The sequence below is a fragment of the Rhinatrema bivittatum genome, chromosome 2, assembly GCF_901001135.1.
Source record: "Rhinatrema bivittatum chromosome 2, aRhiBiv1.1, whole genome shotgun sequence".
Lineage (NCBI taxonomy): Eukaryota > Metazoa > Chordata > Amphibia > Gymnophiona > Rhinatrematidae > Rhinatrema > Rhinatrema bivittatum.
In genome coordinates, this window is record NC_042616.1 from 486,837,824 (window position 1) to 486,856,635 (window position 18,812).

At 41.0% G+C, this 18,812-nt stretch overlaps 1 protein-coding gene across 1 annotated transcript in view; it reads right to left on the minus strand.

The window, feature by feature from the left end:
* The window catches only part of LOC115085032, a 113,556-nt gene that overhangs the window by 78,743 nt on the left and 16,001 nt on the right, over positions 1-18,812 (minus strand). The window contains exons 2-3 of the mRNA XM_029590550.1: positions 4,165-4,286; positions 2,477-2,567 (exon numbers count right to left, since the gene is read on the minus strand). Coding sequence (XP_029446410.1) covers positions 2,477-2,567; positions 4,165-4,286 — 213 coding nt within the window. The remainder of the gene's footprint in view (positions 1-2,476; positions 2,568-4,164; positions 4,287-18,812) is intronic.

Genomic DNA, 18,812 nt, shown 5'->3' on the forward strand with positions numbered 1-18,812 from the left:
TCCAGGACCAGCTGCTTCATGAAGCAGGCTTTTATGACATCTAGAAATTTTACTTTCCTAGCATGTCCCAGGGAGATATTCACCATATTAATATTGGGGTAATAGAAATCTCCCATTATTGCGTTTCCATTTTTAACAAACCTATTCTAATCCCTGTTAACATTTCATAGTCTGTTTCACCAGCCTGGTCAAGTGGATAGTAGTATCTCCCCACTGTTATACTCTTTCCCGTTATGCATGAAATTTCTATCTATAGAAATTCTAGAGTGCAGTCTTTTTTTTTTTTTTACAGAACTTTTATCCTACTTGATTGACTGTATGCAATCCTTAATACATAGTGCTACTCCACTACAAGTTTGATCTGCTGCATCATTTAGATATATTTTTTACCCTGGTATTGTCTTTCTGCCAGATCTCTGAGATGTCTAATATGTCTGAATCTTCTTTTAGAGCCATACATTTTAAGTCTCTGATCTTAATTTCTAAACTATTTTGTATTGCAGAAGGCAAACAAAGGCTCACATTGCGTATCGAATAGCCCGGAGTTCCAACGGATTGATCTGAAAATGTTTTTCTGAGGGGGACCAAAGGGCTTGGATCTTCAAATGTAGAACGTGAGCTCCCCAACCCCAGGTGGAAGCATCCGTGGTTAGGACCAGCTGGTGGGATCGAGTCTAGAAAGGTGCTCCAGATTGGAGAATTCCTGGCCACAGCCACTAGCCGACGTCCCACAACATCGGATGAGTGAGACTCACTGGTTTCGACATGGGGTGGGAACGTTGGGACCATTTGGATTTCAGCCCCCACTGAAGGCGGTGCATGTGAAGACGTGTGTGTGTGACCACATACATGGCCGCGGCCATATGACCGAGCAATGTGAGAACTTGATGCGCCGTCAGGCGGGAGAGGCTCTTTAAAGTTGAAGCGAGCGTCTGAAAGGTGAAAATCCTGTCCTCCGGAAGGAAGGCCTTGCATAGGTTCGTATTGCTGATGGCGCCTGTGAATTGTAGAGACTGAGACGGGTCCAGATGAGACTTTTCATAATTGATAATGAACTCCAGCTGCTCCAAGCAGCTTATCATTTGAAGTTGGTGCTTGTTCGCCTCTTTGAAAGTTGGTTTTATTCCAAAGCACAGCCTGATTATTATTGACAGTTGGTTCAGATAATCTAGAATCATTTATATTTGTTTGCTCTTCATTTAAATCAACCTGAGCTACTCAATCTTTTACCACATTGTCTCTTTCAGGCTAAATTCTCTGTTTTAACAGAATCCTTTGTAGATATCTCACTCTAAACCATGCACTCTTTAATGACTGCTGGTTTCCCCATTCCACTTTTTCCCCTTTTTAAATTGGTAGTGCCAGCAGCTAAATTCTGTACTTGTTAAGGTGGAGCCTATCATGTCGGAATAGGCTCTTCCTTCCCCAAAACAATGCCCAGTTCCTAACAAATCTAAAACCCTCTTCCCTGCACCACAGTCTCACCCACATAGTGAGACTCAGCCTGTCTTTCTGGTCCTGCACATAGAACATTAAGCATTTCTGAGAATGCTATCTTGGACGTTGTGGATTTTAATCTCCTAACTACAAACCTAAATTTGGCCTTCAAAACCTCCCTCCGGCACATGTATCATGGCAGCCAGCTCTGCCTCAGCACACTCTAAACTTGTATCTAGGTAATGCACGAGATCCACTACCTTCACACCATGTAGGCAGTTACCAAGTAATCCTCATGGCCATCACCTACCCAGCTATCTAAATTCCTGAAGTTTGAATTACTATCAGCAGCCCGACGCATTGCCTAGAACGCATGTCCTGGCTTCAAGATCTCTTCCTGCAAGTCCAAATTGATGCTCTTTAAAGTTGTTATATATGCACAGTCACACAAACATATGTATCATTTCAATAACATCACTTGGTAGAAACAAGAACAAATTGTACACAGTAAATTTGGTTGATTAGAGAGAAGATGTATAGACACAAACTGGGATAGCAGATAAGGCCCATAACACCTATCTAATATACACAATTTACTTCCTGTTGCAATGCTATGGTACCAAGCATTATTTGCTACAGTTAATCAGTTATCACAAGCAAATATTAGTAAATCCCATCTCTGCCATCACTGTATTTACTGGTTGTAAAGAGGTGTAGCATACCATATTCAGATGGTTAAACATGCTTTTATATTACTTTGTCAGTTATTACAGCAGCTGAATACAGATGATTTCATGAATGCTAAAAATAAATAAATATCCCAGATGTTTAAATGCTTAGTTGCTAAGAAATGAATGGCTATTAAATGCTAAGAATGAACACAGAATTCCAATACCTTAATTACATTCCTCTTTCTATCTGCCTATTTTTCCATATTAAAGAACAAAATTATGACACCTTGCAAATACTATTCCGTTAATAGTAAAAAGGGATAGGCATTGACTTGTAGTTTATAATGCAATATGAATGAATGGCTTACCAGGTCTTCTTCAGCTTTGAACTGGACTGTAAAATCTTTCAAGATAACAATTTTGCCTTTGATGTCTGGGAATGCAAAATGCTCTTCTTCCCTGTAAATGAGCGCAGCAAGATATGCATCTTTCATGAAGGGTCATCATGCATAATTTATCAAGGACACATAAGCATTATTTAATGCTACTTTTTAATTCCCCAATGTGCAATATTAAATTGGCCAATAGAGCAAGATACTCAAACGAAAGCTGAAAAAAATAAGTCCCCATAGACCAGCCCCTTCTGACCTCATGGCCTGTGCTCTGTTCAACCAAGCAGGAGGCACACAGATTCTAGACCCAAACTGCTGATACTCAGTAAGTTGCGACAGGAAGTGCTGCTCAAGCTGCTCTCACAGCCCCTAGTATGGGTGAGGGCAAGGGAAGCCATATACTACACTCACATGGCGACACCCTGTGCTCAAAGAGTAGTACTGGAATTTTCAATAGAGGCCTTGCTTTCTCCTGCCACAGGAGGCTGCAGAAGTGCTTATGAAAGGATATAGAATAATATAGGGACCATACTGGAGACCATCATACTTTTATCTTTCAATTCATTGCTCTTACTCAAGTCATTTGTATTCATATCCTTTTCTGCCCTCTCTCATGACGGAGTTCCACTGTTATATTTTACGTCTCAGTCGCATATGTGACTTACAGGTCTTAAATGACTGAGCAGATTTAGAGCTATGGGCTATGCATAATAACTTTCTCTTTGCAAGTTAGAGATGGAAAAGTAAGGAGATAGGCACTGTACAAGGGAATGAACCAAAAGAGTGAAAGTCAGCAAAGGCCTAGTTTAGGTCATCTTGAGTCCATTTCAAGTGAATAAAGATAAAGAAGTCTTAGAATCAGCAACTCATAGCTTCACTCTAGCTTCCATTTCCTCTTATTGTTGCTTGCTTCTTCTCTCAGCTCTGGGTAGATAGGGTGAAGCATAAGAATAACTAAGGGAAAAAAAAGGAGTGGATTCTTGTTGTCTATTGATGATATCTCAAACAAAGGCTAATAAAATATCACCACAATGACACTCCAAAAGGGGCGAATAACATTCAAAGAACTGAAGAACAGTCTTCATTAAGGAAATGTATACAAACCGGAGGCATAACAACATTTTAACAAGTGTAAAAAAAGAAAAACAACCCACTCTTGGACAGAAAATTTAACAGCATGAAAGAGAAATGAGAAACCAACATGTAGATAAGTAGTAATTCTTAAATTTAATTTTATTAGAGTAACATTATTGTGGCTCCAGTATTTGCTTCCCGTTCATAGCTAAGCTAGAAGCACTAAAAGGGTTTTCCTATTTCATGTCTTTCGGGAAAATATTCTATACATCTGTCCCTAAGACCCTGATTTACTGAGGTTTTTTTCCATTCTGTATATATAGGGAGGATGTTTAGTAAAATTAGGATCTTCATCAGCACAGCTCCTTGGATACCAGAAATACCTCTCGTACTCTCGAGATAGGAAACTCTCTCTTATGGCTCCTCCTTATGACATGAGTCCTTATTTTTCTACTGGCTTAGGAGGGTCACTTTGCTAAATAGCTCCAGAGGAACATCAGCTCCTCATATTGCAAGAGCTGGAAAGCTGAAAAGTGTGATAAAATGTAACCTATTCTTATTATAGCAACTCTTAAAACTAACCAACTTACTCTTCAAATCGTTGCTTGGCTTCTTTTGTAATAACAGCTTGTATGTAGTATGTTCTGTCTGAAATGTGCACCACAGCTGCTGGACACTGTGAGTCTTCAACATTGTTCTGCATTTTTACAAACTATGAAGAGAGACAAAATTAAAATTTGCTAATCATGTCATACATAACCCTAAAAAACATAGAAGGAAAAAAGCCCTAGCTTTCAAGGGGATGTCCCAAAGCAGGGCTTGTTATTATGGTTATTAGAGAACAAATAAATCCCAATTAGATCCTTATTTGCTGTATGCACACAATTCCCAAGACTCCAGCGGCGTGACTTCCCTTCTGTACCTATTTTCTTAGAGTTTGTAATATCTTTCATTGGATTTTTGCCCAGTATTTTCCTCATGCACTTTTGGGCTTCCAGTTAAATAAGAATTGGCCTTTACCAAGGCTATGGCACTACTGAGCCTTCATTTGGTTTTTCCCCCTTTTTAACCCTCTCTCCCTTCCTATCTAGACAGCACAAAGGCAACAGTACCCAAAACTCCCACAAGCTATCAGGTCAGCCCAAACACAAAGATCTGAATATGCAGATATTATTGTGCATTAGCTTTCAGGGTCTCATAGGAGGCATATCCAGAGTGATACACCTCAAGAAGGAAAGGCCCAAAAGCTAATGCACAAAAAAATCAGTATGAAACCTTTGTTAGTCTAGTAAAGAACTGCAAAGCAATTTGTATTTATTTATTTATCGAGTTTTATATACCCGTCGTTTGGTTTCGCCATCACAACGGTTTACAAAGTTTCAAAGTTTAACAGAGTTTCCAAAAGGTTCGTATGGTTGCTAACATAGAAAATATCATTTTTATAAACTTAGTTTGTAGGTTAATCTATATGTATTTCGGTTCTGTGTTATAATATCGTCTTTAAAAAAAAACACAAAACCAAAAGCTCTCAAGCCTAGGACTGTAAAACATGCCGTAAGTTGGTTTATGTTCATCCTTCCACCACCTTGAGGCAGGGCTGACCTGGAGGGAAAGAGGAAGGGGGTGAAGCTTTGACCTCTAATGTCTAACGTCACTTCCATGAGCCCCTGGGAGCATGGGTGCAGCAGGAGCTGCAGCAACCCGTGAGCAGAGACATCTATATTATGCCACATCATACAGTTACCCCCTCCTTCCCCCACACTTCAATATCTCAGGAGGAGCCCACTGGGGCTGAATAATTCCAGGCCCCACACACTCACTAGCATCAAGCCTTTCCTGGGACACAGTCCCACTCTGAAGATAAAGAAACAGATTATGTAATAGTTTTCATGAATTAGACACTCTTGGTCTCAATATACAGGAAAGAGCAAGTTTGTTTACCATAAATAAGGTTCTTCATAGAAAGCAGGATGAATTAGCAATGGCACGTGGGTGATGTCATCCAATGATGAACGGACCCTTCTCTTCTAGCTCAGTTTTTCTCTACAAAACATGAGCTGGAATTCCCATGCACACAGTTGATTGCAGAGCTTACATTTAGCTAGGTAGTAGACTCTCTAGGGTGGCAGAGGGGTATTAAGCCAGGCTAATTCATCCTGTTTTCTTTTTGAGAACCCTGTATAATGCTAAATTAGCCATGACACATGTGAAGTCCCAAGCTGACAGATGCAGCAGAGCACTTACTAAAAAGCAACCTGTCTCCTCCTCCAATGCAGAGTGAACTACTGGGTGAACAGGCTGCACAAAATTGCTAGCCCAAAGTTAGTCACTTCTTGCTAGATCGCCCAGATGGAAATGGGACATGAAGGTGTGAACTGACAACTAATTTGCAGCTTTGCAAATGTCTTCAATTAAGATGGCTCGCAGATGAGCCACTGAAGTATCCATGTCAGATCATGATAGTGTCTGTGATTTGAAGGCTAGCAAGAACACAGCAATGTGCAAAACAGTGTGCCAGCCAGTCAGACAACATGCACTTGGCAATCACTATTCCTAGTCTGATAGCATCATGAGACAAAAGGTTGAGAAACCAGATGATGAGTTCAGCCCAGACTCTTTAGCAGTCCAGTGAATGGAAGGCCTTCACCTCTTCATGTGCATGAGATCTTAGAAAGAAAGTGGGCAACACAATGGCTTTGTTCAGACGAAAAGCCAAAACTACTTTTGACAGAAACTTGGGATGGAGTGAGGAACATGATTCTATTGTGGAAAAACTGCATGTACAGTGAATAATGAACCAATATGTGAAGCTCATTTACTATTCTAGCCAATAAAATGGTGACTATGAACACTGGATTCTAGAAGGAACTTTAAGGAAGTCAACTAATGATTCGTAAGGTGGTTTAATTAGTTGTACCAATACAACACTGGCACTGGTGGCTTGCAACCAGAGGTCTTGTATACCATAACCCTTTCATGAACTTTGACACTAAAGGATCTATGGATAATACCTGATGGTATCTCAGATCTGTTTTCTATTTCCTTGAACATGATTAAGTTGCAATGGAATGGAGATGAACGTTGACTGATGACCAAAGAGGAGAGGGAGAATACATACTGGAGCAATTCCTTTGCTACACAGGCAAACGGATCCAGGAGCTGGTTTGACACCAAGATGAAAATCTTTTCCATTTAAATCTGTAAGCTCTTCTAATTGAAGGCTTGCTGGAAGAAACCACAATATCCTCAACTTCCTTGGACAGTGATAGCAATGAGACTAGTGAGCATTCAACATCCATACAGTCAAGTTGAGATAAGGACGATTTGGATGATAGATTACCTTCCTCTAAAGTTAGCAAAGTGAGATCAGATCCCAGAGGGATCAGAGGGCTGACTGACAATCTGACTAGGAAATCTGTCTGAGCTATGCTAAAGCAATGAGGATCAGGTATGCCTGGTCCTTAAGTACTTTCTGCACTGTTCTCACAAAAGTGGAGAAAAAGCATACAACAGATCTGCATCTCACTTGAACAGAAAAGCATCTGGAACAGATCTGAACTTGCTTTGAAGAATGGAGCAGAATTTTTCTACTTTTCTGTTGTTCTCTGATGCAAACAAGTTGATTGACGGGTGACTACAGAGATCGAACAACCTCTCTGCCACTGTTTGATCTAGAGAGCACCTATGGGGACAAAATATTCTGCTGAGGTAATCCACCAATGTGTTGGAGATCTCAAGAAGGTAGGTTGCTTGTAGGAAGGCTCTATGGCTGCATGCTTGTTCAAGTAGAACATTGCTACTTGTTTGTTGGGTTGGATCAGAATTCTCTTTTTGCAAAAGGAGATGTGAAAAACCTCTCAATGCATGTCTGACTGCTCGTAGCTCCATGCAACTGATCTGAAACAAATGTCCTGTTGACAACCAGAATCCTTGGGTTTGGAAACAGCCTATGTGTACTTCAACCCTGGTGGATGCATTTGTTGTCAGCATTACTTGATGAGGTAGGAACCAAAGGGGAGCTCCAATCTTTAGGATGTTTGGGCCTAGCCATCACTGGAGAGACCCCTTCATATCTGTGGTGACCCTCACCAGAAAGCTATTAAAAAATAGAGAGAGAGTTAGAGGCTCCGATTTCTGACCATTTGTGCATCTCTGTTTGTGGTTTATGAGACAGTTTGTCCTTGCTCTAAACTTTAAATAAAACCAACAGAGCTCTAAGGCAACGGATTTCCAAACATCGCAATTGTTTGAAGAATAGGATGGATGCACAATTTATATCATACTATTTGGAGGATAAACATGTATTTAATTAATTAAAAAGATTGTTTTATACACTACTCAATAAATCATAGCAATTTGCAGACATGCCATACATAATAAAATACACTTACCTATATACAAATTCAAGGAAAAACAAAACAGGAATAACAAAAACCACTACAATACTATCTGCTGGTGTTTTACTCTTATGCCATTCTTCATTAGACAGCTGTATTATCTACTATGAATTCTTGTGTGTATAGCCAGGTTTTTACACCTCTCTTGAATGCCTTTGTATCAATTAGATTTCTAAGTTGCTCTGGGAGGGTGTTCTACAAGACTGGGCCAGCTCTAGAGAAGGCCCTGTCTTTGACTTTGCCAATATGTGCCTGACAAATTGCCAGAACCTCCAGAAGACCTCTATTATGCAATCTTAAAGTTCTCAAGGATGTATAAATATGCAGCATGGCACCTACCCATAGAAGATTTGTGGTGTTAAATCAATTTATGAATTAAGATTAAGGTCTTATACTTAAATATTGCTCTGACTGGAAGCCAGTGAAAGGCAGCAAGAATTGGGGTAATGTGGTCATATTTTGTTTGCCCTGAAAGTAATCAGACAGCGGCATTTTGTAGTAACTGAAGAGAACGCAGCGTAGAAGCAGGAACTCACAGCAATAAGGAGTTGCAATAGTCTGTCCCTGCAAAGATCTGTAATTGCAATACTGTTCTGAAATCTACTGTACTTACCAAAGGTTTTAAGTTAACATATGTAATTTCATGTATCCTGAATGTATCATGAACGTAAGATATGCCATACCGGATCAGACCAAGGGTCCATCAAGCCCAGTATCCTGTTTCCAACAGTGGCCAATCCAAGTCGCAAGTACCCAAACATTAAATAAATCTCATGCTACTATTGCTAATTAATTGCCATCATAGCAGTTAATGGATTTATCCTCTAGGAACATATCCAAACTTTTTTTAAACTCAGTTACACTAACTGCTGTAACCACATCTTCTGGCAATGAATTCCAGAGCTTAACTATGCGCTGAGTGAAAAAGAATTTTCTTCGATTTGTTTTAAATGAGCTACTTGCTATCTTCATAGAGTGCCCCTGGTCCTTCTATTATCTGAGAGAGTAAAGAACCGATTTATATTAACTTGTTCAAGTACTTTCATGATTTTGTAGACTTCTATCATAACCCCCCTCAGTAGTCTCTTCTCCAAACTGAACAGCCTACCTTCTTTAGCCTTTCCTCATAGGGAAGCTGTTCCATAGCCCTTATTTTGGTTGCCCTTCTCTGCAATTTCTCCAGTGCAGCTATATCTTTTCTGAGATGTGGTGACCAGAACTGCACACAGTATTCAAGGTACGGTCCACCATGGAGTGATACAGAGGCATTATGACATCCACCATTTTATTTTCCATTTCCTTTTTAATAATTCCTAACATTCTGTTTGCTTTTTTGATTGCCATAGCACACTGGGCCAATTTCAATGTATTATCCACTATGACGCCTAGATCTCTTTCCTGGGTGGTAATACCTAAGATAGAACCTAACATTGTGCAATTACAGCAAGGGTTATTTTTCCCTTTATGCATCACTTTGCACTTGTCCACGTTAAATTTCATCTGCTATTTGGAAGCCCAATCTTCCAGTTTCCCAAGATCCTCCTGCAATTCATCACAATCCGCTTGAGATTTAACTACTCTGCATGATTTTGTGTCATCTGCAAATTTGATCACCTTACTCGTCGTACCCCTTTCCAGATCGTTTATAAATATATTAAAAAGCACCGGTTCAAGTACAGATCGCTGAGGCACTCCACTATTTACCTTTTTCCACTGTGAAAACTGACCATTTAATCCTACTCTCTGTTTCCTGTCTTTTAATCAACTTGCAATCCACTAAAGGACATCACTTCCTATCCCATGACTTTTGAGTTTTCTTTGAAGCCTCTCATGCAGGACTTTGACGAACGCCTTCTGAAAATCCAAATACACCACATCTACTGGTTCACCTTTGTCCACATGTTTATTCACCCTTCAGAAAAATGTAGGAGATTTGTGAGGCAAGACTTCCCCTGGGTAAATCCATGATGGCTGTGTCCCATCAAACCATGTCTATCTAAATGTTTTGTGATTTTATTCTTTATAACAGTTTCCATGATATTTCCTGGCACTGAAGACAGGCTCACCCCTGGATCCATTTTTAAAATATAGGGGTTACATTTACCATCTTCCAATCTTCAAGAACATCGGATGGTTTAAATGATAGGTTACAAATTTTTACTAATAGATTTGAAATTTCATTGTTTAGTTCTTTCAGAACTCTGGGTGTATACCATCCAGTCCAGGTGATTTACTACTCTTCTGTTTGTCAATCAGGCCTACCACATCTTCCAGGTTCACCATGATTTGGTTCAGTTGATCTGAATCATCACCTATGAAAATCTTCTACGGAACGGTTATCTCTCATGTTTTTAATATGAGCCTTCACATAGGGGTCTGGCTCAAGAATGACCCACAGATCACAAACTATTGTAGCAATAGGTTTAGTATATTCACCGAATTCAAACTTTATATTTTTTGGTGTATCCTTGGTTCGGGACAACATTATGAACTGTTGCTGAAATGTTTAATGACAGACGAGTATGATGCATCCATTTATTAATGGCCCCCAGAAAGATTTTGAGATAGTTTAATGTATTAGTTATGGAATTTTTTTAATTATGATAAAAAACTGAATGTAATCAGGATAAATGAAAAAATGCAATCCTAACCTTGCAAGCAATTTGCATAATGAAATAAGGTAAAAGTTGAACAGCATTTCAAAAAGCGTTGATCCCTGCAGGACTCCCGTCTTAATGTACTTCCAATCAGAGGTATTTTCTTTAACACAAATCTAAAAAGATCTTTCACTCAGATATGAATCAAACTATTTAAGGACTGTTCCTGATAGTCCATATTCCTTTACACAATCGATCAATATATTACGGTTAATGGTACCGAAGGTGGAGTCAATTACAATTTTTGCAATTGATCATGTGATTAAGAATTCTCGGGGGGGGGGGGGGTAAGGGGGTGATCAACAGATAATTATGAAGAAGAAAATAGCAATCAGTATATCATCTACAATCTGTTGAATCAAAGATTAAATTTGAATGTTGAAGGGTTTTTATTTTTATGATTTTTGATTACTGAATATATTTTTTAATAGCTTGAGAAGAGAGTCTATATCATCAAATGTTATATGGATGATTGTTATTTAGCTAATTCAATCATTTTTCATGAATAAGATAAAGTGGGGATAAAGAGAATGTTTCTGATTTATGACATCGGCATACTTGCAGATTTGTTTATACTGATGAGGTCATTGAAATTTCCTTGTACATGCAGTTGATTAGATGCAGAAATCATGGGACTATGTTTGATCATCTGATTGCTAAACAATAGACTTTCAGTCGTCATCTAAATTGTTGTCTTTATATGAAATGAACCATTGTAGGCAGTTTGACACATGGAACTTTTATTCATTAAAACAATACCTGCGTTGTGAGAATATATATCTTTAAAAAAGGTTTGTGGTTGGGATTATATAATTTTGAAATGTGTTAATTTGAAATACATGTTGTAGAACTGTCTGAATTGTCAGGATATTTAAATGGATTTCAACTATTCATGTCACCTGTTTGAGATATTGAAAATTATTAAAAATATAATCCAGTTAGAAGATTTTCTGATTGATGATGGTACTTATTTCTATGTGAGAGCTTTGCTCCCTGAGATAGCTGAAGTCTTTCCCCCCAATTTTTCTACATTTTTAAAAAATATTCCATAATTTTTTTAAATTTAGATAGCTAATTTAATAGTTTAGTGAAGCATATTCAATGTGTTTTTTGGATTTTTTACTTCACTGTTTGTTAGATTTGGGAGCTGGTTGCCACCACTGGGACTTCTATTGGGCGCTCCCGAGGCATGGAGGCGAGAGGGACTCCCCCTTGCTGGAAGGGAAAGGTTGAAGGATGTCCTCCTTGTCACTTACTACCAAGTGAGGCAAATAAAGTCTTCACCGTTTCCTGATTTATGGGCTGCTGTGTCCTTTGACCAGGAGTTAGAGAAAAGACATCCTCTTCTGAGACCAGTATTGGTTCATCCATCAGTTCAGTTGACCCCGATATCAGAACTGATATGTTCCATGGTGCCTCTGGTCTCCATGCATCCATCAGTTCAGCTGACTCTTCCTGGGATGGATGCATGGAGACCAGAGGCACCATGGAACATATCAGTTCTGATATCTCCAAATGTCATCCTGTCTCCTCTAGTAAGGACTGAGATTAGGATGTTGAGATGGAGGGAAGCAAGTGCAATGAATCATCATCAGGGCCCCTCAATGTTCGTTCCCGCATCAAATGTGTTGCATGCACTGAATGGGCCTGGGGCAGGTGCTCCGATTACATCAGGGCATGGAGTGTTGATAGATCTGAGGCGGAATGTATCGACAGAGTGAAAAGCTGCATTGGCTGAACCGATGTCAATAAACCTGTTCAATAGATCCCTGGAAACAGGAGTGGTGTCGCAAGATTGGAGTATTTGTGGTCCTGCTTCGCAAGGGTGGTAGCAGAGAGGAGGCAGGAAACTACAGGCCAGTTATCTTCAATCAAGTGGGTTTCTGGACCCAAAGTTGTATGGATTCCTCAAGGCAAGGCCCTGTCACACAAATCTGATTGAATTTTTTGACTGAGTGACTAGATAATTGGATCAAGGAAGCGTGTTCAATGGATTTATTTGGATTTCAGCAAATCTTTTGTGATATAGTCCCGCATAGGAGGATCATGACTAAAACAAGAAGCTTGAGAGTGGGATCCAAGGTGATGGAATGGATTACAAACTGGTTGATAGGAGACAACATGTAATGGTAAATGGAACCTGCTCTAATGAGAGAATGATGTTAAAGTGGAGTGTCTCAAGGATTGGTTTTGGGATTAGCTCTGTTCAATATCTTCATTTGCAACATTGTGGAGGGCTTAGAAGGAAAAAAGTTTGCCTTTTTGCAGATGATACCAAGATATGCAAGAGTCAACATTCCTGAAGGAATGGAGAGAATGAAAAGGGATTTAAGACGACTAGAAGAGTGGTCAAAGATTTGGCAGCTGTCATTACAGCTGCCAAATCTTTGACCACTGGGCTTGATGGACCCTTGGGCTTGATGGACCTTTGCCATGCTGGGCTTGATGGACCCTTGGTCTGACCCAGCATGGCAACTTCTTATGTTCTTATTCAATGCCAAGACGTGCAGAGTCATGCATCTGGGGTGCAGAAATCCAAAAGTGCTGATAAGGGACGAAAGACTACAGTGCACGGACAAGGAGAGGGATCTTGGGGTAAATGTGCCTGGCGATCTGAAAGCAACATGACAAGATGGTAGCTAAAGCCAGAAAAATGCTGGGCTGCATAGAGAGAAGAAAAACCAGCAGGAAAAGGAAGGTGATAATGCACTTGAACAGATCCTTGGTGAGGCCTCACCTGGAGTACTGTGTTCAGTTCTGGAGACCATAAATCAAAAATAGAGGCAGGATGGAATCAGTTCAGGGGAAGGCAACCAAAATGGTGTGGGAATCTGTTTCAGAAGACCTACAAGGAGAGGCTGAAGGATCTAAATATGTATACCCTGGAGGAGAGAAGGTGCAGGGGAAATATACAGACCTTCATATACCTGCAGGAATTAATGATGCACAAACTTCCAACATTTTCTGCTGGAAAGGAAATGGTAGAATTAGGGGTCACTATATGAAATTCCATAGGAGGCAACTCAGAACCAATATTAGGAAATATTTCTTCATGGAGAGGGTGATGGATGCCTGGAATGCCCTCCCAGAAGAGTGGTAAAGAAAAGAATTGTGAAAGAATTCTAAAGGGCATGGGACAAACACTGTAGATCCCTTCTTCTCCAAACAACCCCTGGCCAGGGTCAGAGACAACATTTACTTTTGAGCCTTTAGCCCAAGGTGGATGATAACTGAAGAGAAGAGAGGGCAGGCTGAAGAGAAGAGAGGGCAGGCTGATGACAAAGATAACATTTTGTTCCTGGGTAGTTTCAAAGGTGGGTGAGGAGAGAGGAGCACTAGCAGTCACCACCAGCCTCATGCACACTTATCCTTCTCATCGCCTCAAGGCTGGTCCCAAGCTAGAGGGTGATCTGCAAGTGGCAGTGTCATTAATAATGAAAATCAGCAAGGAGCCTGTGAGCCAGTGCAAGCTAAGAGGCCCTGCAATGGCTCTAATCTCTAATGTAGTGTTTCATATCACAGAAACTCATGCATAGGTGGAGCTTTCCAGGACCTGTGAGTGCATGCTGGCTGACAGGCCCAAAGCTGACTTCAGCCACCAGCAGCTTAGTAGAGGATCAGTACTGCTATTTGAGGCACCTGTGACCCCGGTTGAAGATTTTGTGACTATCTGGGGTCATGAAGCAGTTTGAGAAGATCTGGCTTAGAGCATAAACTTTTCAATCATTTTAGGCTTTCTTTCTGCAAGAAAACTTATGTCCTGGATATGTCTATCCGACCATCTATGTTCCTCTGTCTGTCTGTCTGTCTGTCAACATCTTAGTTGCAGTGCTCCAGGACCTGATCCATGGAGATGCTGTGCCATTATAGACAAGGAAGGCAGGCAGGGCCATGGAGCCATTGTTTGGACAACCAAGGCGAGCAGGCCCTAGAGCAGAGCTTTCCAAAGTGTGTGTCGGGACACATTAGTGTGTCGCCTGTAGTGTGGAGGTGTGTCGCCCGGTCCACAGGGCCGGCGGAAGCAGGGAACTATAGCAGGAAGATCGGCGGGCAGTGGTGGAGCTTACATCACCACGGCCCGAAGAAAAGGGTCACGTTCACTCCTCCTCCTTCCTGCCTGTGCAGCCCTGGAAGAAAAACGTTGCCGGAGCCGCGTGGGCAGGAAGGAGGAGGAGCATCTGCTGCGTACAGAAGAGCAGCATTAATGGGCCGTTGCGGATCCCACGTCGCGACGGCCCGAGAAGAGGAGGAAACCCGATAGCAGGGCCGCTGCAGATCCCATGTCACAGCCAGGGAAGATCAGGGCCTCTGAAGAGCCCATCCTTCGGCAACCCGTGCAGAGGGACAGCATGTGCCAGTGAGAGCCTATGCTTGAGCAAGAGAGCATGTAGGAGTGAGAGAGCCTGTGTGTGTGAGAGTGAGACAGCATGTGCACGAGAGAGACAGTATGTATGTATGTATGAGAGAGAGGCATGTGAGAGTGAGAGCTGTGGATGTGTGAGATTGCATGTGAGTGAGAGCCTGTGTGTGTGAAAATGTGTGAGATAGCGTGTGAGAATGAGAACCTGATTGTGTGTTTGAGGGAAGACAGATGGAGAGAAAAGAAATAGAAAAAAAGACCCTGTAAAAGGAATTGGCAAAAAAACAAGAAAGGAAAGCTGGAAAAAAAAGCCTGTGACCAACCGATTAGAAAACTAAGATCAGACAGCAAAGGTTAAAAAAAAAAATTACTTTTTAGTGATTGGCACATGTAATCTTTGGGAATGTGCAAGAGTAGCACTTTCTCTATGCCGATCTCACAATGTACGAGATCAGCATGGAGGAAGTGGAAGCCTGCAAATATTTATTATGAGATAGGTTGTGTTGTGAAACATTTTATTTATGTATATATTTAAGGAAACATACATAAATTGTTGAAATACATTTTGTTCGTTTAACCTTTAACTTCTGGTTTGCTGGTAGACTGAATTACTGTGTCACGAAATTATGTTTGTCTAAAAAGTGTGTCACCAACATGAAAAGTTTGGAAAGCTCTGCCCTAGAGGGTGATGTGGCAGTGAAAAAGCAGTGTCTGTTGCCAATAGCTGGCTGCACATATTTAGTATGTCTGGCACAGCTACCGCTAGAGGGCATTGTGGCAGGGGACAGCAGAGAATGGCATCTGGAGCTGTAGAGCCTAAAGTCATCATAGATGGAACAGTTGCAATGTTCCCTCCAAGGAACATTGCAACTGTGTGTGCAAATTTTTTTTCATGTGACCAACAATTTTTGAGTGCCAGTATTAGCACTGCATTTCTGTATATAGCACAAAGAAAATAAGTATATGAGCGACCATGTAAAACCTGTGAGCGATGCTCTGAAATGTATGAGCGATCACTCACATGCTCAGCTTAGAGGAAACTATGGTTGCACCCAGCTGAGTCTATCTGGGTAAGAACAGCAATTTATCTACATGTCCCCTGTACAGATGTAATCAGCATATAGCATTTTCAACTTGTTTCAATTTTGGTTTAGAAGAGATCTTGGGAGCCGGGTTAGTAACACTGAGGCTGTGGATTCAAACCGCACCAAGTCAGAAATGGCCTGAATTCCAGCCTAGCCAACAACAGAGGGTATTAATGCTCCAAGGAATTTTTGGAGGGGTGCTTTTCAAAAGGATGGGCTCCACCTCACCCAGAGTGGAACCAGGCTGCTGGCACTAACCGTTAAAAAGGAGATAAAGAATTTTAAAAAAATTGCACTATTTATTGCTTTTCAAATAATTACAACAAATAAAACAATACAGTTGAAATGTCATAATGGCTGAATCGTATCATATTCTATTAACTGAAAAATATAATTTATAACCATATCAATCCTTCATCTTTTCAGTCACCATCAATCTAATAAATGAAGCCTGACCGACGTGCCGCAAATGCGCAGTAGAGAGCAGCTCTACTGCGCATGTGTGGGCAAGCACGTCGGTCTCAGCGAGCGTCAGCTGAATATATCAATATGGCGGCGTCGGCGACGAGGAGCAGCGGCGTCGTAGAGCGGCAGCAGCGACGAGGAGCAGCGGCGTTGAGCAGCAGCAGCGGCAGCCAGTAATGAGGGAGGAGAGAGTGAGAGGGAGGGAGGAGAGAGTGAGAAGGAGAAGAGAGTGAGGGGGAGGGAGGAAGGAGAGAGTGAGAGGGAGGGACAAAGAGTGAGAGGGAGGGACTGAGTGAGGGAGGGAGGAGAGAGTGAGAGGGAGGGACTGAGTGAGAGGGAGGGAGAGAGGGAGGAGAGAGTGTGTGGGAGGGAGGGAGGAGTGGGTGAGTGTGTGGGATGGAGAGAGGTAGGGGGTGGGAGAGGTGGGGAAGAGTGAGGGGAGACGGAGAATGAGGGGGAGGTGAGAGACAGAGGGATGTGAGTAAGTGGAAGGGTAAGAAGTTGTGGAGCAGAGAAAAAGGGAGTGGAGGAGGGCTGAGGAAGAGGGGATGGGATTGAAAGAGGGTGGGGAGTGACTGAGGGAAGGGGAGGGAGGTGGGAGTGACTGAGGGAAGGGGAGGGAGGTGAGAGTGAGGGGAAGGAGGCAGTGGGAGACAGAGGGTGAGTTAGACTGAGTGGAGGGAAGGGGGTGAGTGAACGAGGGGAAGGGGGAGTGAGGGAGAAAAAGTGTAGAAGGGTGCTGTGTTCGAAAATGGACTGAAAAAAAAATTTTAACGGACTTAACGGCTTGTTAATACATATAAGGAAATTCAAGTGAAATCTCTCAAATTGAACGGAATTATGGAAAAAATATTCTAGGTAATATGCATTATCTAAGACCTACTATTTTAAATACCGGTCCTTTTTGCTACTAGGAGACCCTTGAGACCTTCTGGATCTGTGAATGAATAGCTATTTCCATCTAACTTGATAATACACCTACATAGGTACTTTAACATAAAATGCCCACCTTTATCTAGCATCTCTTTCCTATAAACCAAGAACTTCTTTCTGCGTAACTGGGTGGATTTTATAAGATCTGGAAAGATCCATATTCTTTGGCCATAAAAGGTATTTGATCGATTTCGAAAAAAGGATTTCATTATATTATCCCTATCAGTACCAAATGCAAACTGTACTAATAGAGTCCCCCGTTCTTTAATTTCCAGATCTTCCTGAGATTTTTGCAGTAAATCAGATAAATCTATAGAGCTACTTTTGGATATTTTAGACTCTGATGTTTCCTTTTCTTTACCATTCTTTATTTGCTGTTCTTGTTTTACCTCATTTTTCTTAGTTCCTAAATAAAAGGCCCTCACTATAAGTGGTAAACATTTATCAGGAATTTTCAATATTTGCATTGAGTAATTCCTGAATAATTCTAATGGGTCCATGTTTTTTATGACTGGGAAGTTGTTAACTCTTAAATTTAAAGACCTTATAGAATTTTCAAGATTTTCTAATCTCTTATTTACCTCTCCTTCAGCATTAATTTGATGACTTTGAATTTTCTCTATTTGCAAAACACGTTTATCTAATGCATTCACTTCTTTATTTTGCTTTTCCAGCTCTACAGTATTTTGTACCGAAGAGTTGGTAGTTTTCATAATTTCAGTTAGCTTATTAATTGACATATCCAATTTCACCATGTAGTTCCATAAACTTTCTAAAGTTATATTAACAGGTTTTTTTTAACTGAATATCAGATTTTATTACCACTTCAATATTATCTTGTTTTTCTATAGGACGAACCAACTTTGGAGTGCTAGTCTCCTTTGGAGTAACAATAGAATTTTCCAGAGAAGTCGAATGCATCATTTGCTCAGATAAATCCAAAGCTTTAGCAGACTGTTCTAGCTCGTTTCTCAGATCGAGAGGTCTCAGGCTTTCTTCCTGCAGATTTCCTGGACTCTTTAGGGTAAAACCCTCTTCTCTTCCAGGCAGTGGTGTAGCCGGTGCCCCTGGGGTCAATGATGTTTCTACGACCTGGGGTGAGGCATTCCGCTCCAACACCTCTCCCCGCGCGGTCTGCCCAACAGGGATATTTTGTGTTGAGTCTATCCATTCTAATACAGCCCTTTGTCCAGAATCTGACAATACCACTCCAGCTGGTGGCCCTAACCTGGCCTTCCTTTTGGTGTGTGGCATATTTACTTTAAGAAAATTTAAGGAAAACAAAATCCAGGCAATGAACTTGTATAAGATGGACTAATGCAGTAAAAATAAGAGATTTCA